Below are 26,531 nucleotides of genomic sequence, written 5' to 3' on the forward strand. Positions count from 1 at the left end.
TCAATTACATTGATTTTTGCTCAGGCTTAACTCTAAGAATGATGAAGGAAAAATAACATTATTTTTGGCTCATTCCTGGAACTGGAAGAGAAGTCCACACCCCTCTCCCAAGTGAATTTCCTGCCTTGATAGCTTGAATACATCTTTTCTTAGCCTTGTTGATTTTGTTTTGCACCAGTTTCCAATTTGGTTTATTTTTCCCCATGTTTTAAAAAAAAGTGAGATGGGGAGGGAGAATGATGATTTACAAAGAAATCATCTGCTGTCACATGGAGGCCCATGGATACCACATTATCTCCTCCTATTCTAGATTTTAAAAGGAAAGTCCCCTTTGAGTTGAGCTTGAGTTCCAGTTACTTCGTGGAATACAGCTAGTCCTCTACTTACAACCATTCGTTTAGTGACTGTTTGAAGTTACAACGGCTCTGGAAAAAGTGACTTATGACCTGTCGTCACACTTATGACTGTCACAGCGTCCCCATGGTCATGTGAGCAAAGACTATGTGATTCACTTAATGATCACAGCAAAAATTGGGCATGACTCACTTAATGATTGACTCGCTTAGCAACAGATGTTCTGGTCCCTATTGTCGTAAGTCAAGGGCTACCTGTATCTATGTAGCTTTTGTGGCAACAATATGGAATTGGTTTTCTATTGCTTATTACTACTAATTGGGTGCTCTATGCATTGGTATTCTTACATTGAACTTCCAGCTGTAACCTGAGTTACAGGCTGTGGAGTTGGGGCACATTATCTCCTGTAAACCCACCTATCATGTCACTGCTCTAACTTGCTAACCTTATGGGAACCTTCATCGATTGGTGGCAGAAACAAGTGCCAATCTTGGTGGCTCAAAAGAGCATGGAGACAATGAAAAACACAACTCAACCAACCACTTAGCAGAGAACCATAATCTTTTAAAAGCAAACTTCCATGCTAGCTTGGAATTATGAGATATGAAGCTCACCAACCAGACAATACCCAGGTTGGAGAGTACAAATGTATGATTCCTTGGAACGCTGAAGGTCTTCCATGTACCATTTGGTTTTCTGCTGAGCGGAACCAGGTGGAGAACTTCCAGATGAATCACAGACCTATTTTCCAACCAAGGCACATTCTCAGTGGAGCTCTTTGAAGGTTGGAAGTAGGGACCATCTTTGTAAAGATGCAGAAATGTTTAACCATTATTTAATTAATTTATTTGTAAGATTTATATATGGCCTCATATATAAATTGACTCAACTCAACAAATTGACTCGGCGGTGTACAAAAGTCAACTACAAATACAAATCCCCCTTCCCCCAAAAGAAAAGAAATACAATACTTTAAAAGTCAACTAAAACCATAAAATAGTATTGGTATTGCAGTAATAACTGAGACTCCACTCATCTGGAGCCAATGGCCTGGGAAACAGCCAGGTCTTAACTGCCTTTCTACTTGCCTTTATTAAAATGTGCTGGACTTTGACAGTCAGAGAGGTCACAGAGAGTTGATTATAAAATACTTCCTGTATTTTAACTTTTGTGTGAGTTTGTGTGGTTTATGGTTTGGTGGTTTGTGGCTTTCACTACAGCAAGATGGATTTTTTTAATCATCTACCAGAGTGTTTCCTTGTTACTGATAGCATGTTTTTATCCTTGTATTTTTATATTTGTTTTTTATTGCTTAGACCAATGTTTTTCAACCTTAGCAACTTTAAGATATGTGGATTTCAACTCCCAGAATTCCCCAGCCATTATATCTAGTGTTATGATAGATAAAATGCTTTTATCAGCAGAAGTCAACAGTGCAATATGGAACTGTTATGAGCATGGTAACATCTATCTGTATTGCTGAATTTATAAAGGGATCCTGCTTGGCTCACAAAAGTGCTACCATAATGCAAATCTGGATGTCAATTTTGAGGTGCTCGTTATATATAAATAAGGTTATTTTTTAAAAGCTGATTTATTTATGGTCTGAAAATGAATCCTTTCTAACTTTTATGATTCTAGACACAAAAATAAACAGTTTTATATTAGCTTGCTTATTATGGCTTCTTTCAAACTGTCTTGAGAAAATATAATGTGTTGAGAGCAGTGAGTATTTTCCACTAGAGATTACTAACTCCCTTTCAGAGAATTACTTCTTTGAAGGTCCCAATAAAAGAGAATCTCTGTAGCTCAGGGTTGAACTGTGGAGTCCTTGGTGCTCTCTGAGCTTGGTTGTTTGCTTGCAGACGTTTCATTATCCGACTAAATAACATCATCAGTGCTAGTGATGGCAGTACCTCTTGAGTTTTCATAATTTTTGGAGCACAGATTGTGGAGCATAGATTTTGGAGCACAGATTTTCATTAACATTTTTATTGTAGTTCCAGATTCTCCATATTCAGCTAAGAACTTGACATGTATCACACACAATCTTGATAAAGTTGACTGCACTTGGACTACAGCTGCTGAAGATGACTCTGAACTTATTTATGAATTCTGTTACAGTGTCAGGTAACAATATTGATAGCCTTTACAAAGTCTTTCCCAAGAGTTTACACTGTGATGTATTAAATTTGTTTCTGGAGTTGGCTTAAAAAAGACAGAGCGCTAATGGAGTCTATAGGACTAAAAACTTAGCTTGGCCATAAAAATACTAAATGAACTCAACAAATTTTTGGCCTCTGCCAGCAGTCACTACCAATGTGTCCCAGGTGTGATGATGAAGTAGAGGGGACATCATCTTTCACACAGTACTACCATTGGTATTTTCATTCACAACAACACTGGCAAATTGTCTTCCTCATTCTGCTGTGTTACCCTCTTCCTGTTACTTTCCCTAGCTGTCTGAGCTCTTCCTGTCTTTAGCCCCTTATCTCTCACAGTGTGGGAGAATAATACTGTGGACTAACATAGGTTTATTGTTTATCTTACAACTGCAAAGCACTTGGAGCATTTGAATGCAATGTATGAAGGAAGTATTACACCTACTGCTCCATGTCTGTCATGGTTTGTTTTGTTGTTCGTTTAGTCACTTCCAACTCTTCGTGACTTCATGGACCAGCCCACGCCAGAGCTTCCTGTCAGTCGTCAACACGCCCAGCTCGCCCAGGGACGAATCCGTCACCTCTAGAATATCATCCATCCACCTTGCCCTTGGTCGGTCCCTCTTCCTTTTGCCCTCCACTCTCCCTAGCATCAGCATCTTCTCCAGGGTGTCCTGTCTTCTCATTATGTGGCCAAAGTATTTCAGTTTTGCCTTTAACATCATTCCCTCAAGTGAGCAGTCTGGCTTTATTTCCTGGAGGATGGACTGGTTGGATCTTCTTGCAGTCCAAGGCACTCTCAGAATTTTCCTCCAACACCACAGTTCAAAAGCATCGATCTTCCTTCGCACAGCCTTCCTTATGGTCCAGCTCTCGCAGCCATATGTTACTACAGGGAACACCACTGCTTTAACTATGCGGACCGTTGTTGTCAGTGTGATGTCTCTGCTCTTGACTATTTTATCAAGATTTGTCATTGCTCTTCTCCCAAGGATTAAGCGTCTTCTGATTTCCTGACTGCAGTCAGCATCTTTGCACCTAGAAATACAAAGTCTTTCACTGCTTCTACATTTTCTCCCTCTATTTGCCAGTTATCAATCAAGCTGGTTGCCATAATCTTGGTTTTTTTGAGGTTTAGCTGCAAGCCAGCTTTTGCACTTTCTTCTTTCACCTTCATCATAAGGCTCCTCAGTTCTTCTCAGCCCTGCCGTACTCCTTTCCCAATCTTAAACCAGTCCGTTCCACGGGCTGTTCTTACTGTTGCTACTTGGTCGTTATACAGATTCTTCAAGAGGCAGACAAGATGACTTGGTATCCCCATACCACTAAGAACTTGCCACAATTTGTTATGGTCCACACAGTCAAAGGCTTTAGAATAGTCAATAAAACAGAAATAGATGTTTTTCTAAAACTCCCTGGCTTTTTCCATTATCCAGCGGATATTGGCAATTTGGTCGCTAGTTCCTCTGCCTTTTCTAAACCCAGCTTGTACCTCTGGCAATTCTCGCTCCATGAATTGCTGAAGTCTACCTTACAGGATCTTGAGCATTACCTTACTGGCATGTGAAATGAGTGCCGCTGTTCGATAGTCTGAACACTCTTCAGTGTTTCCCTTTTTTGGTATGGGGTTATAAGTTGATTTTTTCCAGTCTGATGGCCATTCTTTTGTTTTCCAAATTTGCTGGCATATAGCATGCATTCCCTTGACAGCATCATCTTGCAAGATTTTGAACAGTTCAGCTGGGATGCCGTCATCTCCTGCTGCCTTGTTATTATCAATGCTTTTTAAGGCCCATTCAACCTCACTCTTCAGGATGTCTGGCTCTAGCTCACTGACCACACCGTCAAAGCCCCTCGATATTGTTATCTTTCCTATACAGGTCTTCTGTATATTCTTGCCACCTTTTCTTGATCTCTTCTTCTTCTGTTAGGTCCTTGCCATCTTTGTTTTGATCATACCCATTGTGGCCTGGAATTTACCTCCGATGTTTCTAATTTTCTGGAAGAGGTCTCTTGTCCTTCCTATTCTATTGTCTTCTTCCACTTCCACGCATTGCTTGTCTAAAAATAATTCCTTATCTCTTCTGGCTAACCTCTGGGATTTTGCATTTAATTGGGCATATCTCCCCCTATCACTGTTGCCTTTTGCTTTCCTTCTTTCTTGGGCTACTTCTAGTGTCTCAGCAGACAGCCATTTTGCCTTCTTGGTTTTCTCTTTCTTTGGGATGTATTTTGTTGCCATCTCCTGAACAATGTTGCGAACTTCTGTCCAGAGTTGTTCCGGGACCCTATCTACTAAGTCCAGTCCCTTAAATCTGTTCTTTACCTCCACTGTGTATTCCTCAGGAATATTAGTGAGCTCATATCTAGCTGATCTGTGGGTCTTCCCTAATCTCTTTAGTCTGATCCTAAATTGTGCAAGAAGAAGTTCGTGATCTGAACTACAGTCAGCTCCAGGTCTTGTTTTTACCGACTGTATAGATGTCCGCCACCTTTGGCTGCAAAAGATGTAGTCAATCTGATTTCGGTGTTGTCCATCTGGGGAAGTCCATGTATAAAGCCGTCTCTTAGGTTGTTGGAAGAGAGTGTTTGTTATACAGAGTGAGTTGTCTTGGCAAAATTCTATCAGCCTATGTCCTGCTTCGTTTTGTTCTCCCAGGCCATGCTTACCTGTAATTCCAGGTGTCATTTCACTGCCCACCTTAGCATTCCAGTCTCCCGTGATGAAAATAACATCTCTTTTAGGCGTGTTGTCCAGTAGGTGCTGCAGATCCTCATAGAACTGCTCTACTTCAGCTTCTTCAGCATCTGTGGTTGGGGCGTATATTTGGATCACTGTGATGTTAGATGGCTTGCCCTGAAGTCAAATTGAGATCATTCTATCATTTTTTGGATTGTATCCAAGCACTGCTTTAGCCACTTTACTATTAATTACGATGGCTACTCCATTTCTTCTGTGGTCCTCTTGTCCACAGTAGTAGATCTGGTGGTCATTTGATGTGAAGTGGCCCATTCCAGTCCATTTCAGTTCACTGATGCCCAGAATGTCTATCTTTAATCTTGACATCTCACCAATAACCACATCCAATTTGCCCTGGCTCATAGATCTTACATTCCAGGTTCCAATGGTGTGTTGATCCTTAGAACATCGGATTCACCGTTCACCACCAGCACTGTCGGCCGCTAGCCGTCCTTTCGGCTTTGAGCTAGCTGCATCATCACGTCTGGGGCTAGTTGAACTCATCCTCTGTTCCTCCCCAGTAGGATTTTGACCATCTTCCGACCTGGGGGTCTCATCTTCCGATGGTATACTGACATATCTCTGGTTGTACTGATCCATGTAGTTTTCACAGCAAGAATACTGGGGTGGGTTGCCATTACCTTCCCCAGGGATCACATTTAGTTTGACCTCTCTGTCATGACCTTCCCGTCTTGGGTGGCCCTTCACGGTTTAGCTCATGGCATCATTGAGGTGCTCAAGCTCCAGCACCACGAGAAGGTAACGATCCTTTGCTGAAGGGTGTGTTTTTTATCAGGGCGTATTTGATCCAAACCATCGGTGTGTTTCTGTTTGGCTTTCATTCACTTAAAATCTAGAATCAATCACCCAATTGATTAATTTAATTTTTATACCTTTCCTTGGAGAACAGGACTGGGACCACACTTCTTGTTATTTTCAGTCTCTGAGAGGTCATGGGGTTATGTGTGGTGGTGATACTGTGCTGGCACTGGAATGGATGGGGCCAAAATTCTTTTTCTGTTTAAATGAAATGTATAAAATTACCCAGTCATTTCAGACAGACAGACAAGCATTACATTCAATCAGTGACATCTGCAAGTGAGGAAATCCTTTTTGGGCAAGGAGTTTAAGGGAAGTGCTGCTGTTTCTGAAAAACCTTTAGAATTGTGCAGCCATCTTTTTTTCATGAATTGGCAGAAACTTTTGCAAGACATCCTCTTCAGAAAACCTTATTATATAGCCGGTGTTGTGCAAATGGAGATGTTCTTTACATATCTGAACCACAACTCCAGCTTGTATAGGTCTTTAAAGTCAGAACAGTGTTTTGAACTGAGTCTTCAAGGACAATTCCACAGGATAGTTCTAATACATTTAGCTAATCCAGAAGTTACCAATGCATGGATTATTAAAGGAAGTCTTCAGGAATCAAGGAGAAGATATAACTAAGCTTCCCATGCTCTGGAGTGTGCTCCAGATGTGTTAGATTTCAGATACTGTAGTTTCCAAAGGCTACCTTGGGTGAGAATTGGTCCAACACAACTGGAGAGCTTCAATTTTGGGAAGATGGTATAGAAAATACACTAGATGTCTTTTTTTTTAACTGTACTGTACCAGCCTTCACTTAGCCACAAATAACTCACGTTACAGTTCAAGACCTCCATGTTTTTAAATAAGAATTTTGAGGGAAAAAAGAGAATGATATGGATGAATTGGAAAAATACCATGCTAGAAATTAGATGGCAAATCCTTGGGATTTCATGGAACTATTAAATAGCATAGGGAGCTGGCTTAATAACTTGTCTATTGTCAAAAAATACAAAGAGAGACTTGGTAGTAATTTCTGGGATGTAAAGAAACCATCATTTAAAAAAATATGTCCATACCATGGCTTCTTTAAAAACACAAGATCGTTGTGTCAACCACAAAGCATGAGAATTCAGAGGAAAATGGTGTTCTGATTTGTCTAAGAACCCCATGATGCACATCGTCAGGCTAAAGCACTTGACATTCTTCTAAGAGATGGCAATAAGTCCGGATACTTCTGTCAAAGGGCATTTGAAATAACATGTACTGTAAAACATTTTGTTCTGTGAAAGGTTTTTCAATAAGTAACAGGAAACTGCCAAGCAGTTAGCATTGTCATATTCTTTAAGTCACTTGATACCCGGAAAGTTCCATTGTACATCTCTAGTCAGATGCAGTGGTGAAGAAGTGTTACCATGGCCACTGAACAGGATATAAAACCAAGGCTAGCCGATATTGGTCAAACTTTGCCCAAACTCTTTTTTCCTGCCACTATCCCAAATACATGATTGTCTGTTACTTGGTATTAAACCACTGCTAATTCCCAAAAGGTCTCCTTTGGTCTCCTTTCGTCAGCAGTGGAAAACTTGCTTTAATGTGGCAGAGCAGGAGTAAGACGACACGTTATCTCTCACAAACAGCCTGAATCATAAGTCACTTTGACCATTTTTATTTCAATTGTGGCTTTTTCCCTGTGCAAATTATTAGAACTTTAATCAAGATTCTAGGTGTATCACACTTTCTTCCGAGTAGGAGGAAAAAATGAAGTTAACTCATTCACACATTTTTTAAAAAATGACGGTTTTGTCCAGAATTCCAATTGCTCTGTTCCATTCCTTTGCAAAAAGCAGATTTAGAAAAGGAAATGTTGTATGAAGTATCTTTATGCTTCAGAGACCATGTTGCTTCTGTTTTTGATATCATACTTAATGATGGTTCAGTTTTATTTTGAGAGTTATATCATAAACCTTGATAGGAATGGGGGGAGATCTTGTTTGGTTCTCACTTCTGAAGTAAGTTCATTCAGCTTGCACTTCCTCAATCCGTACATGGGCTGATATGTAAATGCTCACTTTTCTAGAATTTAGGATACAAAGGCACTCAGAGAAATATACGTTAGGTGAAAGTGCAATAAAAATATGGATCTTCAGGAAAATATGTATAAAATATATATTTTTGCAAAATATACCCAGAAAGAAATCGACTTTTTAACTCAACTTTTTAAAAAATTGCACAGTATCATAGAAATGGATCCAGTTATTTACATTTAGGGATGAAGTTGTAGTTTTGCTCAGTTTTTCATTTTTTCCACTCATTTCAGTCTATTTCTACTCCAGGTTGATATTACGCTTTGTTAAACACACCAGTCTTTTGCATGTAAAATATGTGTTTTGTATCTTTGCCCTTCTTGTCATACTTGCGTATGAGGAGCCCTAAAATGGGAAAATAAAATGCCCTGTGTTCTCTGGAGAGCCTCTTCGGTGATTTTTAGCCCATGGTTTTAGAATACACTGATAAATTAAATTATTTAATTAATTTGACCTTAAATGGAACTTTCAATATACGATAACAAGATATTGTGAACTCCTCTGACCTTTGTGATTACTGTTCTCCCGTAATTTAAAATGATTTGCTTTCAGCCAATCTCCAATGGCTAAGCTGAGTTACCTTTTTCTGCAGATTCTCCAATCCAGAATGTGCATCAACTAAGATAAAATGGGCAACATTGGCATTAATTGTGTTCGACTCTGTGCAGATTGAGATAACTACCTTAAATTCATCTGGGAAAGCCCTAGCTAGAAACTCGTTTCTGCTGCCCGAGAAAGACGTTTGTAAGTATACCTGTTCTTTATTAAGACTAGATAGTTTGGAATTCAGAGGCCGTATTTGGAGTGATGATAAGTATCAGTCCATGTGAGCTTTTAGGCTTACATGTTTTCCCTTAAATTTTTTAATGTTTTTATTTTAATACAGTCTAAAATAAAGCACCACACAGAATTCTCCATGTACTTCTTTTTCTAGATCAAAGTATCTTTTATATAATCCATAATGTGCAGTTGGTCCTGAAGGTTCTAATAAATACAGAGAAAGTGTACTAGTTCAGTTTGTGATTGTTGTGTTTAGACTGGGAACTCTTAAACCTTTATTGCACCAATTCAGCCCATTTTTTTTCTCTCCCTTTCCTCCTGATACACATTAATAAAAGGGGAAAAAAAGCATTTCCAGTGAAGTTAGTTCCTTTTTTAAACTTTGGTGTAGAGTAATCTGGAGATAGAATGGTTGCAGAGAGAGGATAAGGCCCTTCTAATCCATGGGTCCAGATCTTGCTTGAAATCTCACATGCTTTCTCTGCTGATCATCAAGGCAGCTGTATGCAAGGTGTAACATGTTGACACTCCTCTATGTCTTCTCCAGAGGTTCAGGACAGTAGGTGAGACTTTTTTTGTCCAATAACAACCTCTACCAGAAATAGATCTATTTCTGGCCATCTGCTTCTTTCTGTATGTTATATAGAGAGGATGACAACTAAGGTGATGCATTAACAAATTTATTTGTTATAATTTCTACATTTTATGTTGTATGATTTCTGTGTGTACATGTGTAATGATAGCTCTCAGAACACATACCCTACTTTCAAGCTTTGGAAGCTTTGGTTTTTGGTATAAATTCCTCCTTGTCATTCCTGTTTAGAAAATGGAAAGGGAATTTTCTCCATTTTGAGCATACAGTGGTAGAGGACATATTAGAGATGATTTTCTGTTTTGAAATTCAGCCAGTTAGTGATTTCCCACAATATTTCATAATAACTTGGCCACTGTTTATTCCTTTGGAAGCAGTCCAATTTTTTGAGAATATGAAACTCTCCCGCAGTTTTAAACACTAAGATTCGGTGTAAACTTTTTTTCAGGACAGCATGATTCTTGAATTGAAATGTTCAGTGTGAAGCCCTGACTACAGTTATGACCTTTGAGTGAAATCTAACCAAAGTTAATAAATAATAGTGAATCCCATGAATTATTTTAAAACATATGTTTAACTTTCTTCTGTCGTAATTAATGACACTTAAGAAAGCTTAACTTCACCCTTATCATGCTAGTTAAAAAAAAAAAGGCCATCTCCAATTACAAAAACTGCCTTGTAAATAATTTGTTCACCCCATCTCCATCTTCTGCAACCTCTGAAGCCTTCCAGAGGTTTGGGGACCACAACTACCAACCCCTAGAGAGCATTTCTGGAGGGCAACAGATTGGGCAAGGCTCATCTAACCAATACTCTGATTCCATTGGCTTTCTTGGAATCTTTCTTAGTCAAGATATCAGAAACCAGACTTGGTCTGTTGATACAGCAGCATGGAGATTGGAGTGTTAGAGCCTATTATGTGGTGGTTATTTGTCTAGAATGGCTTGATTCCTCGGCTGCTACTTATTTATTTATCAAATTTCTTCACCGTCCATCTCATATAGCGACGACTGTAGGCGGTTTACAAATAATAAAAGAATAATTTTTTTTTACAAAATATAGATATACATAAATATAAAATAAAATCCAAGACAGTCTTAATAAAATTTCCAGGGCCACCTCAAGGTACCAACCACTTCCATGATCGACTGTCCCCCACTTTGCCCCAAGCATAGCCAGGTCTTAACTCCTTTTCTGAAGGCCAGGAGAGTGGGGTACTTATGGAATACTTATGTTTTATATTATGTTGTTGCATTGTTTTTAAATGTCACTATTGTGAGATGGGTGACTATATAAATAGAATACATAAATCTATTTGTTAAAACAGATAGGTTCCCTCTCTCTTAAGAAGGTGGAATATTGATGCATTAATAATACTGCAGGCAGTCTTTTCTCTGTATCACTATATTCTCTCTGTTAAAATATTGTCATGAGTGAGGATGGCGAGCCGAATTTCTTGGTTTTCTGAAGACATTTCCAAATGTCTCCCCTTTAAATTCTTTGTTCCTCCCTCTTTCGATGGGAGTAGGAGTTTGTTAGGATTGATGTCCTAACAGCCAGGAACCACGCTGAGAAAAGGAATAGGTCTCTAGTGTTTATTTACTGCTACATAACAGAGAATCCTAACAAACTGAAGAAGCATGGGAAAACCCAGACATATAAACCCCAAAGACTAAGGCGGGCCCGATCTGTGTCTCTTTGAATGGCCACCTAATTCCTCAGTACTACGCATGCGCTTTACAGCCTGGATGGGAGCCCCCTGCTCGCCATCCTCACTCATGACAAATATATTGACTTCTAGATTTATACATGATTAGTGTTAATGTACTACTTGTTATGATGAAATGTCTTCTACAAAAGAGTAAGCCCACTTTAGGATATCCTTGTGAACAGGTGGTCTTATTCTGCTTATGAAAGTACATATAAGATTCTGGCAAAATAATAATATTTTGTTTTCGTTTGAGTCCTTGACACTTAAGGCTTAACTTCACTTTGATCATGCTAGTAAAAAAAAAAAGGCCATCTCCAATTACAGTCACGTAAGAACTAGAGGAAGCTGCCTTGTAGATAATTTGTTCACTTCTGTCTTCTGCAACCTCTGCAGCCTTTGTGACAACGTTATCAGTTATTTGTCATCATCAGTGACAATGTTATCAGTTATTTGTCAAGCTTTTCATGTTACAAATTTGCCTTTGATGAAGTCAGTATTGAACCAATAATATGTAAAGAACTAGATGCATTTGGGAGAAACTAAAAGAAACTGGTGGAGTAGTTATTTTCACTGGACTTTGAGAAATTCACAATAGGAGGAAAGCAGATAACTGACTGAATCACTAGAGAAGAGAGCATCTGTTTAGAGCACCTATTGACATTCAGTAGTTCTGATTCTGGTTAACTTTTTTTCTTCCACCCAGTACTTGTTCCTCTAATGCCCCATATTCATAGACTGACTCCAGATTTTTTAGCGGACACATTGATTCTGGAATGGTATGACGGTGGATCACTCCTTCCATACAAAATTGAATCTAGTTGGCAAATCCAGATTCTACGTAAAGATCCAATGGAGGAAGTAGCACTAGTAAGTTGTCTCTCTTTACATCTCTGTGTGTGTGTGTGTGTGTGTGTGTGTGTGTGTAACTTGATGTTCTCTAGTGATAGAGAATGATCAATCCCATTCCCAGCTGACAGTTGTAATCAAAGACACTGACGGGCAGCATCTTGAGCTAGACAATCAGATTACACTTTTGAGAAGCAATGATAACTATGTTGACCATGAGAGAGAGAAAAAAAATCCATAGAGATAATACCCCGATGAGATCAACCAAAATTATTTAAACACTGGAATTTCTTAGAATTTTTCATCAAAGGGCTATTTTGCCTGACTAAATATTTTAAGAAACTCAGAAGTTTGCAAGACCAAATATAGATTAGAGCTAGGTGAAGTTGGAATTAAACCTTGACAGTCTCTCTTGGGCCGATCTACCTTACAAGGAGGCTGTTAGGATAAACTAAGAGAGATGAGTCATTGAGGAATGAGAAGATCAGTTTAATTTCTACTCTGTTTGATATGTCCCGATTGGTAAGATTTGTATCACAATATTTGTTTGAAATGTCAAATATGACATTTCACGCTTTGTTTGAAGCGTGAAAGATAACTGTGTTCTGATCCAAAGTGTAGAACAGGTTGGCTTGCTTAAAAACATTGATCGAACATGATCCATGAGCATCCCTCCTGTCCAATCTCAGAAATTATTCAATATAGTTTGCTAACAGAAAGATATGAGTGTCTTAATTGTAATGATAATAACATATTCAGTGCCACTGTTATAGTCCTGCTTAGTTGCAGGGCCTGCTTGTTTTTGCACTTGCTCTCTTTAATTTACATCATGAAGCTATACATGCATGATGCAATGAGGGCTTTTGTCCTTCAGCTGGCTTGTCACAGAGCCCAATGTTGATATAGGCTGAGAGGGAGTGACTGGCCCATGTCACCTGAGTGGCTTCTGTGCTGAAAGGTGGCCTAGAACCTGGGTCTCCTACTCCCCAGCACCTTAGCCCCTACAGCACAGGTTCTCATAGCAAATACAATGCCACAAACTAGAGATTTATGAATTATGGGCCATTGAGAAGCTATCCCACTGGATATTTTCCCTTGAAAGTTTTGCCGATATTGCTGATTTGTATTCTATTAATTGCTTGCTGTTCTCTCTCATGAGCTCATGACAACATGTCTGGTTCTTCTTCACCAAATAGTATCCTTACACCAGTTTTCCTCAACCGCAGCAACTTTAAGATCTGTGGACTTCAACTCCCAGAATTCCCCAGCCAGCATGGTTGGCTAGGGGATTCTGGGAGTTGAAGTCCACACATCTTAAAGTTGCTGAGGTTGAGAAACACAGCCTAAGCTATTTTATCGGTTGTGTAAGGCAAAGAATTATAAACCAAAGATCACTTATTTATTTATTTATTTGTTTACCTGTTTGTAGGATTTATATCCTATTTTTCCCTGAGGAACTCAAGCTGGCTTACATGAAGGTCTCCCTTACTTTATCCTCATAACAACAATACTGTAAAGTAGGTTAGGTGAAAGAGAGTGAGAGCCCAAAGTCACCCAGTGAGTTTCCATGGCCAAGGCTGGACTTGAACCTGGTCTCCCCAATCCAGGTCCAACACCTTAGCTGATTGAGTTAAATTTGTGCTTTAGTGGGGATTTGAATCCCCAACCTGTAGTTCAGTATTTTATCCTCTGTGCTATATTGGCAGCCCATCACAAGGTGGATATTGAACGTGCTTGATACTTAAGAGATTCTAGAACGAAGCCTGGGGAATTGAATAATATTTAGTGTTCGATGCATTTTGTAATAAAAACAACCTGTGACTAAAAATGAATCATTTAGTTCATCAGTAATAGCAAGTTTAATTATTAGAGAGAGAGGCTGATGATAAGAAGGCAAGAGGTTAATGAGGGAATTACAAGGCAATTATTGTGATCCAGAATAAGCCTGCAAACCAGTGAAATGGAATTGGAGCAGATTTGGAATATTGGAAAATTATCAGGAGACCCATGGTGTAATGATTACAGCAGCCTTCCACAGCCCTGTGTCCTCCACACATCATGATGATGACTCCTGCCATCGTCATCAAGCAGAACCTTTCTTCATGCTGCCTGGGGATATGAAAATTTTAATCCAGCACATGCATGTCAGCAGGTTGGGCTAAAGTGCTGGAATATGGGATCCTGTTTAACTGTGAAATTCACTGCCTGAGTTCACATATAATAGACAAAACTGTTTTTAGATTTGAAACATAGTATGAAAGAGCCATTATTCTTTGTTAACCAAAATTTATTGCTTAATATTATACGTAAAGCATGTCGCTCTAGATTGTTTTACAACCCACAGTAAGACAAGGCATGGCTTAGCGTGATGGGTCACAGAGGAAAGGACCTCTTTATAGCGTCTCCATAGCTTAACCTATATCGCAGAAACCTGCAAGAATAAAAGGTGTGGAGGGAAATTTTTGTATTTGGCAGCCATCTTAAAATGAGACATTAAGTGGTGAGGGGTGGAAATTTTTTTTTTAAATTATCTAATAGGGTTTCCTCGCTCTCGGACTTCTGGAAGAAACTGAAGACCTGGTCCTGCCGCCTTGCTTGGGAAGGGGAGAGCGATAGCTCCACCTGGGGATGGCTAGCGCCATAGCACCTCTTAGTGATTGTGTTCCATGTCCACTTGGATTTTTCATTTATTTTATTTATATCTTAATGGTAATTTAGATGGCTATGTTTTTAGTGTTATTTTATTGTAAACCGCCCAGAGTCCCCCATTGGGGGTGACATAAATTTAATAATAATAATAATAATAATAATACATTTTATTTACAAATTACAAGAAAAGAATTGACAGACTTTCATAATTAACCAAAAAATTAAGCTTTAAAAAAAAACTCATATATACCCACCAAAAAGAAGAAAAGGATTAGGGAAAAAAACAAACTAAGAGAAAAAGGAAAAAATATCTTATGTATTATACTTATCAGTAGTCACTGGTTTACTAATAAGTACCATACAGTAGTATAATATGGTCAATACAAAATATTTATTTATTTTATTTAAATTTATATCACTGCCCATCTCCCCCAACAGGAGATGGTCAGTGATATAAATTTACAGATATTATTGTAAAATAGCACAAAATCTCTGTCATAGTAATACATATTGCTTCATCCTTTGATTAGCAGAAAATACTGCCTTTTCCAAAACAGATAGATCACACGTTTCCCAAAACTATTTCTTAATATCTGGAATAATATCACTTTTTCAATTCAATATGATTCTTTTAGCCACCCCCACCCCCCATGATCAATACAACCATGGGGGAAGAGAAAGGATGGGGAAATCTGCATAAATACAATAAGCATTACTATATTCTTCTTTTTGCCTAAATTCTGGTCTTGTCCATAGCAGTGCTGTGATTAGTTACTTTGGTAAATATATTTTTGGAACAAATCTTTGCATTTTTAGGAGACCTATAAAACTACATCAGGTGGTGGCAATGACACCCTCCTTCATTGGAAGTGGACATCAGATCTGCCTTTTAACTGCACTACTCACCACATTAGAATTCGCTGTTTTCTTCACGAGAAAGCCTTTGCTGGAAGGAAGATGTGGAGTGAATGGAGCCCACTTGCAAATATTCCTGGTAAGTTGATGCGCCTGAGCCCAAATTTTGGAATAAGAGTCTTATCAACTGTGCAGCATTGATGATGTATCAAAGTATTAGATGAATGGCTAGCTGACTCATTCTCACCATCCAGTACCAAGATTTTTTCTGTGTATGTTGCTGTTTTCTAAATGGGTGAAATATTGAATTTTGATCATCCATCTTTGCTATTGCTAGAAATAGGAAAGTGTGGGAGAAATGATGAAGTTCTGTTTCAAATGTTGTGCCAAAAATAAAGGTACTTCCAGAATAATTTAGATTCTGATTTAGATTCTATTCTAATTTTTAGTAGAAGGCATTGATTGCATGGAATATAACTAGGTGTCTATATGTTATATGTGTTAGGTATGTCCTATTCGTTTGAACATTGAAATAATCTGAACCTAAATCAGAAAAGCCTAATATGTGGCTGAGGGGAATAATGAATTAACTAAGGTGGGCTACTCAAATTATATTAGGAAGAAGTGATCTTAAATAGCAGTACATTTTGCATCCGTAAAATAACCACATGAATTATATAACAATAGGACTAGAAGGAAATTAGAAATGTTTGTTGCAAGAAGGAGCTATAACACATAATTCTGTAAGGTTTATTGCTTCATCCATTGCACTGTTGCTACTGTAGGTCTGAATCAGGCCAGAGCTGTTCATTTCTGTTGCTGGTTCTATATACTTTATTTCAAAAGTTGGAAGCGTTTTAAACTTATGGAAGCGGCCTTGACCCATTCAAGCATGTATTTTTTAAAGCAGTACAATTTTTTAAAAATAAATGTACATGCAAAGTCTGTTTGCAGAATTCCTGTCTGAAAGCTGTTGTGCAAAACTGTTGAATTGAGGTAGATCTCAATTACTGTGGTTAATGAATCCCATGAAATAGTCACATTATTTGAATTTGCACTAGTTGAATTTGCACTAGTTGGAGTGATATTTCCATGGAAAATAGGGTAATTGGTTCCAGCTCAATGGAAATAGCAATGAAACATTAAAAAAATTATTTTTTATATGTACATTTATGAAATATTACAGTAAAGGCTAAAAAGAATATACTTAAAATTTAAATTTATGGTTAACAAAGTCACTGAATAATTATAGAGTGCAAAATAAAAACTTTTTTTTTTTTTACCATAGATTCAGGCATTCCAACCTTGCCCTATTTTACTGTTGTGATGACCACGTTCATGTGGTTCAATTACATCATTTTTTTGCTCTAATGTAGTAACGAGCCTCTTCTTTTTAAAACTTGTACTGTTTTCTTCTGACAGAATCTTCCTTTTCTCCACTTCGCACACATGAAGATGAGCAGCGTCTAAAACCCAGCCACAACGGCGCATGCCCCATCCTCAATGGCGCATGCCCCATCCTCAATTGCGCATACACTAACCTTGCACTAACTGAATTTTGGATTACCTTAAACGCAACCTGGTATCAACTTACAATTCGCACTAAATGGAGAGTTGCATTATTCGAACTCACACTAATCGCAACCTACCTGTGGTTAAAACTATTTTGATTATTATTGATTATTATTGATTTTATTAGCTTGAGGAGAAGGAGAGTAAGAGGAGAAATTATGTCAGGCATGGCTTAGATAACAAGGATAAGGAGATACTTTTCCTCCTCCTCTCACAGGGTAGAATATCCCACTGAAACAAAATGGAAGAGATTCATGTCATTTCCCCATTAGTCACTTGAACATCTTTTAAGATCACCCTCCCACTGCTGAGTCAATATAAGCCTGCACTCATTACTGCTATCCAATGGTTGGGTGATTCTGGAAGATGCTATAAGTCACTGTTGGGGATGGGACACCTCAGGACTGACAAAAGGAAATGCTTTTTGACACAACACATAGTTAAACTGTGGAATTCATTGCTAGCAGTTATGGTAACGGCAAGTCATTTGGGTGTTTGAGGAAAAGAACTGGGGCAGATTTATGGGGGATCAGCAATCAATAGCTGCTAATATTGATGGCTGTTTATTATATCGTGAATCATAGGCAGCAGGTTATAGATACTTACTGGTTGCAACAGTAGAAGGGGGCCTTGGTTGATGAATTTCCCAAATGTATCCAATGACTACTGTGTACACGGAATGTGGGACTATATGGTTAGTTTTCTTCATAAATGTCCATTTACATAGCACCCAAACAACTCCATAGACCCCCTAGAAACACTGTCACTGAAGTAAAGAATATAGTCCTCAACTTTCCTCAACTTATTGCTAAGCCTCATCTCCCAGTAGCCCTAAGAGGGATGATCAATAGTGAGGCCTGCTAAGAACTGAAGTAAACTGGAGTGCCACACGTTTCTCTGCTTGCAGTATAGCCATATGCCCATGTGGTTCTGTTTGGGAAAGGTAAGCACTGTTTTCCTACAGTGCCTGGAGGCTCCTCTGGGTGTTCAGAAGTCTCCATGGACCATAGTTTACAAGATATATTCATAGCAAGTGGTACAATCAGCAGCTGTTTTTATTGAGTTGCTGAGCGTGGAGCCTAGTATGGCACCTGTGGGTTCCCTTGGTGCCTGTCAGCTCCATGCTCCCTCTGATTTTATTTTGGCTTACTGCTGTTTTAGGTTATTTTGAGAGAGAGAGAGATGCTGTAAAGCAACTGCCAGACTCAAGCACCTTCTCCATTTCCAAAAATGCTAATGGGCCCTACACATACCTAGAGACATTTTGAGAAGATAAAATGATAGGGACTTGCAAACCAGGGATCTCCTTAGAAATTGGTCCACCTGGCCAGAAACGATAGAACTGTAAGCCGAAGTGGTAAAGAGCATCTTGAGGGGTTAACAGGAATAATGGGCGTAACTTCATTAGTTTACCTTCTGGCATTTTGTGAGAGTGCTCATCACATGTCCTCAAAATAACATATGTGTCTGTGGGACAAAAATGTTGGGAATCTCTATAGTAAAAGACATTTTGTGAGTTTCACATCTAGAATCAGTGCCTATTTTTCCAGAGTCTGAGCTTTTTCAGGACAAGTAGTTTAGTTGTTTGTTAACTGTACCTTCTCAAAGGCATCTGTGTTCTGCTGTGCATCCCATTCATTCTGATGGAGATAGCTTAGTGGCTCTAGTTCCCAGTAAATGTGGATGTGTGGCAGTGTGCAGCTGTTCCACCGGATAATCAGATGTTGCCCATTCTTTCCTTCCTCACTCCTGCCTTTTCTGTTGCAGGATCTGATCCAGGCAATGTCACGAAAATGTACCCCTTAGATAAAGTGGTGGTGGCAGGTTCCAACGTGACTTTCTGCTGTCTGTACAAAGCTGGACAAAAAATTCTGACCCTTAATTATGGTTCATGTGAATCTCTGCAGTGTGAGACTGCCCCTCTCACCAAGAGCAGCACATCACTCTTTGTGCAAAATGTTAGTGCTGCCAGTAATTCTGGATTTAATGCCTGGTGCACGGTGCAAGTCCCAGGATCGTCCACTCCTTCCTTGGATGGAACGGTTTTATTTGTGGGCTGTAAGTATTTATTTCTTCCTTATATTTTAGGGTTTCCTTATTGTGCATGTGTGCGTAAATAGCTTGGGTAAATTACAAAGAGAATAAAAAGTTGGTAAAAATAATAAAATGAGAAATGAAATGAAATGAAATACATAAAGGCTGCTGCTTCCATATAATTTGTGCCTTACATTTTAAAACACAACTGAAACAATTGGGGAGAATGAATTTTTTGTTACTGAAAACAGAGCAGTGTAGACCTGAAACACGCTTCTTTCAAAATAATATCCTACTAGTAGAACTCTACAGTGGAGAAGACATTTCTTCATTCAGCAAAGGCTTTGAAGGAGGACCAGCGAAGATGACCAAATAATTGCGGCAGGTATATATAGGAAGAAATAATCCTTTAGATAGATTGACCTTGAACTGCTCAGTATGTAGAACTAGATGAATCAGTGGAAACTTGTCTAGTGATGGCCACAATTTTCAAAAATGCTTGGCATGCCAGCTATACCCTCCCCAACCTTATTCACCCTCCATCCCAATCTGGAAGCTAGTGGCTTATTTTGATTTTAGCTTGATTTTCCTCTGAAGTTTAGGGAAAGTTATCATTTTTTGACACTTCTTGATGCCACTTCGTGCTCCCACATGCCAAGAAAATATATTCTCAAGGATGGCACAGGATTTTTCATACCGCTACACATAAATGGAAAGAAATCTTTAAAAACTCAAGCAATGCAGTGATTTGTATACAAATCAACAAAGCTAGGAACCCAGCATTCCCCTCACAAGATTTTCCAGGACAGCTGATGCTCAGGAGCCAGGAGGAAGGGTAGACAAGACTCCCCCCCAGTGGGAAAAGTGGCTATCCCTGAGTTCTGCAGAGCTTCAGTGCCACAGCTGAAAATTGGCTTCAGAATGGTTCCTGTTGTTCTGCAGCTGAACTGGAAATAAATCAGCACTGTTGCCAAAGATAAATGGTGACATGGGTCCTTTGGTCTACAGAGTGAACTACTTTGCAAATGAACTGCTTCTGCAAATACTTTGTGTGAAACTGCCACACTTATTCAGGCCCTGAATATTTTTGCACAGACACTGTTATTAGGTGCACTTCTTCCTAGCTTTAAAGCCTGTGCTTGACTGGTACATATCTAGAACAGTTCTTCTCCCTAACCCTCCATTGTTGAGACTATAGTTCCCAGAATTTCAAATTCTTTGCCATGCTGGTTGGTAATTCTGTAAATTGTAGTCCAAGCGCATCTGAAAGGAAGCAGACTGTGAATCTTTGCCGCAATACCACATAATTAGTTCCACTGCAGAACCAATGAGATTGTGGAGCTGCATATTTTTGGTGTGGTCAGTTCAATTAATCACTATTGTAATCATTCATCACACATTTCATGTAAGCTGAATTGTGTGTGGTAACAATAGATCATGGAAGAAGAATCCCTTTGTATTAATTACCCTATTGACAAAGGTTCGACAGATATGTACGTACAGGCAACTCTTCTTTCTTCTTTGTTATTATAGATCCTCCTGATGTTCCACAAAATTTAAGCTGTGAAACACAGAATTATAAGGAAATAACATGCAGATGGGAGGAGGGAAGGCCCACCTTATTATTTGGCCCAAGACGAACCAGATATGCCTTATTTGAACGGTAAGTTTTCATCTATTTTTTAAAGGCAGGAGAATCCATCCATCCATCGTTGGCAGAAATATTCTGATTATTCAGATAAACTTGCCATTTATTTAATATGAGTGGTTAGATGTATCCCATTGACAAAATGGGATAAGTCTATGGAGGGCTTTGTTGTTTATTCCTTTAGTCGCTTCCGACTCTTCGTGACTTCATGGACCAGCCCACGCCAGAGCTTCCTGTCAGTCGTCAACACCCCCAGCTCCCCCAGGGACGAGTCCGTCACCTCTAGAATATCATCCATCCATCTTGCCTTTGGTCGGCCCCTCTTCCTTTTGCCCTCCACTCTCCCTAGCAGCAGCATCTTCTCCAGGGTGTCCTGTCTTCTCATTATGTGGCCAAAGTATTTCAGTTTTGCCTTTAATATCATTCCCTCAAGTGAGCAGTCTGGCTTTATTTCCTGGAGGATGGACTGGTTGGATCTTCTTGCAGTCCAAGGCACTCTCAGAATTTTCCTCCAACACCACAGTTCAAAAGCATCGACCTTCCTTCTCTCAGCCTTCCTTATGGTCCAGCTCTCGCAGCCATATGTTACGATGGGGAACACCATTGCTTTAACTATGCGGACCTTTGTTGTCAGTGTGATGTCTCTGCTCTTGACTATTTGATCGAGATTTGTCATTGCTCTTCTCCCAAGGATTAAGCGTCTTCTGATTTCCTGACTGCAGTTAGCATCTGCAGTAATCTTCGCACCTAGAAATACAAAGCCTTTCACTGCTTCTACATTTTCTCCCTCTATTTGCCAGTTATCAATCAAGCTGGTTGTCTTAATCTTGGTTTTTTTGAGGTTTAGCTGCAAGCCAGCTTTTGCACTTTCTTCTTTCACCTTCATCATAAGGCTCCTCAGTTCCTCTTCGCTTTCAGCCATCAAAGTGGTATCATCTGCATATCTGAGATAGTTAATGTTTCTTCCAGCGATTTTAACTCCAGCCTTGGATTCCTCAAGCCCAGCATGTCGCATGATGTGTTCTGCGTACAAGTTGAATAGGTAGGGTAAGAGTATACAGCCCTGCCGTACTCCTTTCCCAACCTTAAACCAGTCCGTTGTTCCGTGGTCTGTTCTTACTGTTGCTACTTGGTCGTTATACAGGTTCTTCAGGAGGCATACAAGATGGCTTGGTATCCCCATACCACTAAGAACTTGCCACAATTTGTTATGGTCCACACAGTCAAAGGCTTTAGAATAGTCAATAAAACAGAAATAGATGTTTTTCTAAAACTCCCTGGCTTTTTCCATTATCCAGCGGATATTGGCAATTTGGTCCCTAGTTCCTCTGCCTTTTCTAAACCCAGCTTGTACATCTGGCAATTTTCGTTCCATGAATTGCTGAAGTCTACCTTGCAGGATCCTGAGCATTACCTTACTGGCATGTGAAATGAGTGCCACTGTTCGATAGTTTGAACACTCTTTAGTGTTTCCCTTCTTTGGTATGGGGATATAAGTTGATTTTTTCCAGTCTGATGGCCATTCTTGTGTTTTCCAAATTTGCTGGCATATAGCATGCATTACCTTGACAGCATCTTCTTGCAAGATTTTGAACAGTTCAGCTGGGATGCCGTCGTCTCCTGCTGCCTTGTTATTAGCAATCCTTCTTAAGGTCCATTCAACCTCACACTTCAGGATGTCTGGCTCTAGCTCACTGACCACACCGTCAAAGCTATCCCCGATATTGTTATCCTTCCTATACAGGTCTTCTGTATATTCTTGCCACCTTTTCTTGATCTCTTCTTTTTCTGTTAGGTCCTTGCCATCTTTGTTTTTGATCATGCCCATTTTTGCCTGGAATTTACCTCCGATGTTTCTAATTTTCTGGAAGAGGTCTCTTGTCCTTCCTATTCTATTGTCTTCTTCCACTTCCACGCATTGCTTGTCTAAAAATAATTCCTTATCTCTTCTGGCTAACCTTTGGAATTTTGCATTTAATTGGGCATATCTCCCCCTATCACTGTTGCCTTTTGCTTTCCTTCTTTCTTGGGCTACTTCTAGTGTCTCAGCAGACAGCCATTTTGCCTTCTTGGTTTTCTCTTTCTTTGGGATGTATTTTGTTGCCATCTCCTGAACAATGTTGCGAACTTCTGTCCAGAGTTCTTCCGGGACCCTATCTACTAAGTCCAGTCCCTTAAATCTGTTCTTTACCTCCGCTGCGTATTCCTCAGGAATATTAGTGAGCTCATATCTAGCTGATCTGTGGGTCTTCCCTAATCTCTTTTGTCTGATCCTAAATTGTGCAAGAAGAAGTTCGTGATCGGAACTACAGTCAGCTCCAGGTCTTGTTTTTACCGACTGTATAGATGTCCACCACCTTTGGCTGCAAAAGATGTAGTCAATCTGATTTCAGTGTTGTCCATCTGAGGAAGTCCATGTATAAAGCTGTCTCTTAGGTTGTTGGAAGAGAGTGTTTGTTATGCAGAGTGAGTTGTCTTGGCAAAATTCTATCAGCCTATGTCCTGCTTCGTTTTGTTCTCCCAGGCCATGCTTACCTGTAATTCCAGGTGTCATTTCACTGCCCACCTTAGCATTCCAGTCTCCTGTGATGAAAATAACATCTCTTTTAGGCGTGTTGTCCAGTAGGTGCTGCAGATCCTCATAGAACTGCTCTACTTCAGCTTCTTCAGCATCTGTGGTTGGGGCGTATATTTGGATCTCTGTGATGTTAGATGGCTTGCCCTGAATTCGAATTGAGATCATTCTATCCTTTTTTGGATTGTATCCAAGCACTGCTTTAGCCACTTGACTATTAATTACGAAGGCTACTCCATTTTTTCTGTGGTCCTCTTGTCCACAGTAGTAGATCTGGTGGTCATTTGATGTGAAGTGGCCCATTCCAGTCCATTTCAGTTCGCTGACGCCCATAATGTCTATCTTTAATCTTGATATCTCACCAATAACCACATCCAATTTGCCCTGGCTCATAGATCTTACATTCCAGGTTCCAATGGTGTGTAAGAACATCATTAGAACATCGGATTCGCCGTTCACCACCAGCACCGTCAGCTGCTAGCCGTCCTTTCGGCTTTGAGCTAGCTGCGTCATCACGTTTGGGGCTAGTTGAACTCATCCTCTGTTCCTTCCCAGTAGCATTTTGACCATCTTCCAACCTGGGGGTCTCATCTTCCGATGGTATACTGACATATCTCTGGTTGTACTGATCCATTGAGTTTTCACGGCAAGAATACTGGGGTGGGTTGCCATTACCTTCCCCAGGGATCGCATTTAGTCTGACCTCTCTGTCATGACCTTCCCGTCTTGGGTGGCCCTTCACGGTTTAGCTCATGGCGTCATTGAGGTGCTCAAGCTCCAGCACCACGATAAGGTAACGATCCTTTGTTGAAGCTATGGAGGGCTACTAATTATAAATAGCCATATATAATCTTACGTCCTTCTTTTGGTTTTCTAGGGCAATCAAAGTAACTACTATGATGGTCTAACAGTGTGAACCAGTGGAGAGTAGTGACTAAGGGGTTGACCTAAGAGTGAGGAGACCCAGGTTGAAGTCTACCGTCAGCCATGGAAACTCACTGTCTTTTGGGCCAACCATTCTCAGGGCTGGTGATTTTGAGGAAAAATAGGAGGAGGGAATGTTATATAGGAAAGGCAAGCTGTAAATCTAATAAATAAAGAAATAATCCATTTTCCAAGATGCTTTCTATGGTTCTTAGAGGTAGCTCCTTCACACATTCATGCAATTTTTTGAGGATCATAAGATGTTGAGAGAAATAAGTGATGTGGGATAGAGATGGGATTGTGTAGAGGAGAGAAATATAGAGGGAGGGAAAAATCTTTTACCCAGGGGGAACTTCAGATTCAAAGATTAAAATTTCCTCTAGCTTTTGAAAATTGTAGCCACCTTCATGCAGGCATTTTCCCCACCCTGCTTTTTTTTTCCCCCTTGACACTTCCATTGACAGAAAGAATGGACAGCAGAAAGCCAACTTCTTCTCCCTACTTACGGCATTGCTGATCTGGAGTAGAAAAACAGAGAGGGCTAACAACATATGGTTTATTTAATGACATCTGTTCTTTGAGTCAAGTTATTTCCTTGTTGAAATCACTGCATGACTGTGATTTGTCTTACCTGTTCTATGCAATGTTGTGACCATTTTTAATCATAATTACTCTTTAACTTTTCAGAATCTCTGGGGAAAATATCTCATGTGCAGAAGCAAGTCGTAAATTTTCTCAGTGTAATTTTCCGGTCCTGAAGAACCAAACAGAATACCACTTCACACTACACTGTTTCAATAATCTCGGCCAATCAGAAGCTTCCCTCTTAATTGATATTAGACACAGAGGTGAGCGTTTACCTTTATGCCAGGGCAAATATATATATATTTTTAATTTGAAGTTAATGCTCATTTATCAAAGTTCTGTGTATCTGCTATGGAAAAGATGTATTCCATTTATAGGGCTCCTCAAATTATTCCTATCTCTCTCTCTCTCCCTGTGTGTGTGTGTGTGTGTGTGGTTGGTTTAATAAATGAAGCTTTGAAGTTAAGAAGAGGGAAACCCAGTTTTGAGTCCAACCTCAGCTGTGGAAGCCCCCTGGCTGACTTTGAGCCATTTATTGTCTCTCTCCCCACCTACCTCACAGGGTTGTTGCTGGGAAAAATAGGAGGAGGCAGCACTGTGTATTCAGTCTTGAACTCCTGTATGAAACGCAGGATATAAGCCTTAACAAATTTCTAATATATTTTAACATCCTGCCTTTTCCTTATTACATGTGGATTGTTCCTATTTTTCCCCACTGCTTAGGGGGAAATTCTCCTCAGCTTAGGCTGAGACAGAGTGACTGGCTCAAAGTCAGCCAGAGGGCTCCATGGGCAAGGAGTCATGCAAGCTTGAACAGCATCTTCCCAGTCCAGGTCTAAATCGTTAACCACTTTGTTTAATTGCTGCCATTAGCCCTTAATTATCTTTATCATTGTCCAAGGGAAGTCAGGCTTTGATGAATTTAAGGAATGTGGGGATTTCCCTGTTCCTAGAGCAGTGTTTCTCAACCTGGGGAACTTTAAGATGTGGACTTCAACTCCCAGCAATGCTGGCTGGGGAATTCTGGGAGTTGAAGTCCACACATCTGAAAGTTGCCCAGGGTGAAACACACTGCTCTAAAGCACCCTGAGAAAGCTTCTTGCAGGAGAAGAGAATTTAAAGGTATTTTTGCTGTGTGATACAGCAGCTCTGAAACAATTTAAAGCTATGCTTTACAGAAGCAGAAGTAGGCTGCATGCCGCAGGGCTGACTTTCCTCTTTGCAATTCTCAGAGTCTTTTTGATTGCCTAAATCATAAAGAGCAGCAGAGTAACATGCAAAGAAAGAAACTTGGAAAGGGCCTTTATTGAATGGCTAAGTTAACAGAATCTTTCAAGTCTGAAGTACAAACCTCCGACCCTCCCTATTTACTGCCTGAGTAGTTAGGGCGGACCCTTTCCAAGTTTCTTTCTTTGGCTGTTACTCAATTGTGCGCTCCTTTCTCTTTTATCTGATCATTCCCTAGGTGGCATCTCCCCCACCCGCCACGTCTTCCAAGGCCACCCTCACATTCCATCACAAGAGCTTAGCACCAATTGGCCACTTACCATAGAGAACTGAGATTTGACTTTTTATGTCAATCAGATGTGTGCAGTGGGATGAACTCTGTCCCT

General features: G+C 39.8%; 1 protein-coding gene across 1 annotated transcript in view; it reads left to right on the forward strand.

Annotated features, from left to right (window-relative positions):
• Nucleotides 1-26,531, forward strand: part of LIFR (LIF receptor subunit alpha) — a 109,603-nt gene that overhangs the window by 40,534 nt on the left and 42,538 nt on the right. Inside the window, exons 3-9 of the mRNA XM_063295734.1 lie at nt 2,355-2,484; nt 8,740-8,891; nt 11,934-12,097; nt 15,542-15,719; nt 18,920-19,210; nt 20,720-20,849; nt 25,021-25,181. Coding sequence (XP_063151804.1) covers nt 2,355-2,484; nt 8,740-8,891; nt 11,934-12,097; nt 15,542-15,719; nt 18,920-19,210; nt 20,720-20,849; nt 25,021-25,181 — 1,206 coding nt within the window. The remainder of the gene's footprint in view (nt 1-2,354; nt 2,485-8,739; nt 8,892-11,933; nt 12,098-15,541; nt 15,720-18,919; nt 19,211-20,719; nt 20,850-25,020; nt 25,182-26,531) is intronic.

The sequence above is a fragment of the Candoia aspera genome, chromosome 2 (genome assembly GCF_035149785.1).
Source record: "Candoia aspera isolate rCanAsp1 chromosome 2, rCanAsp1.hap2, whole genome shotgun sequence".
In the NCBI taxonomy this organism is placed as follows: Eukaryota; Metazoa; Chordata; class Lepidosauria; order Squamata; family Boidae; genus Candoia; species Candoia aspera.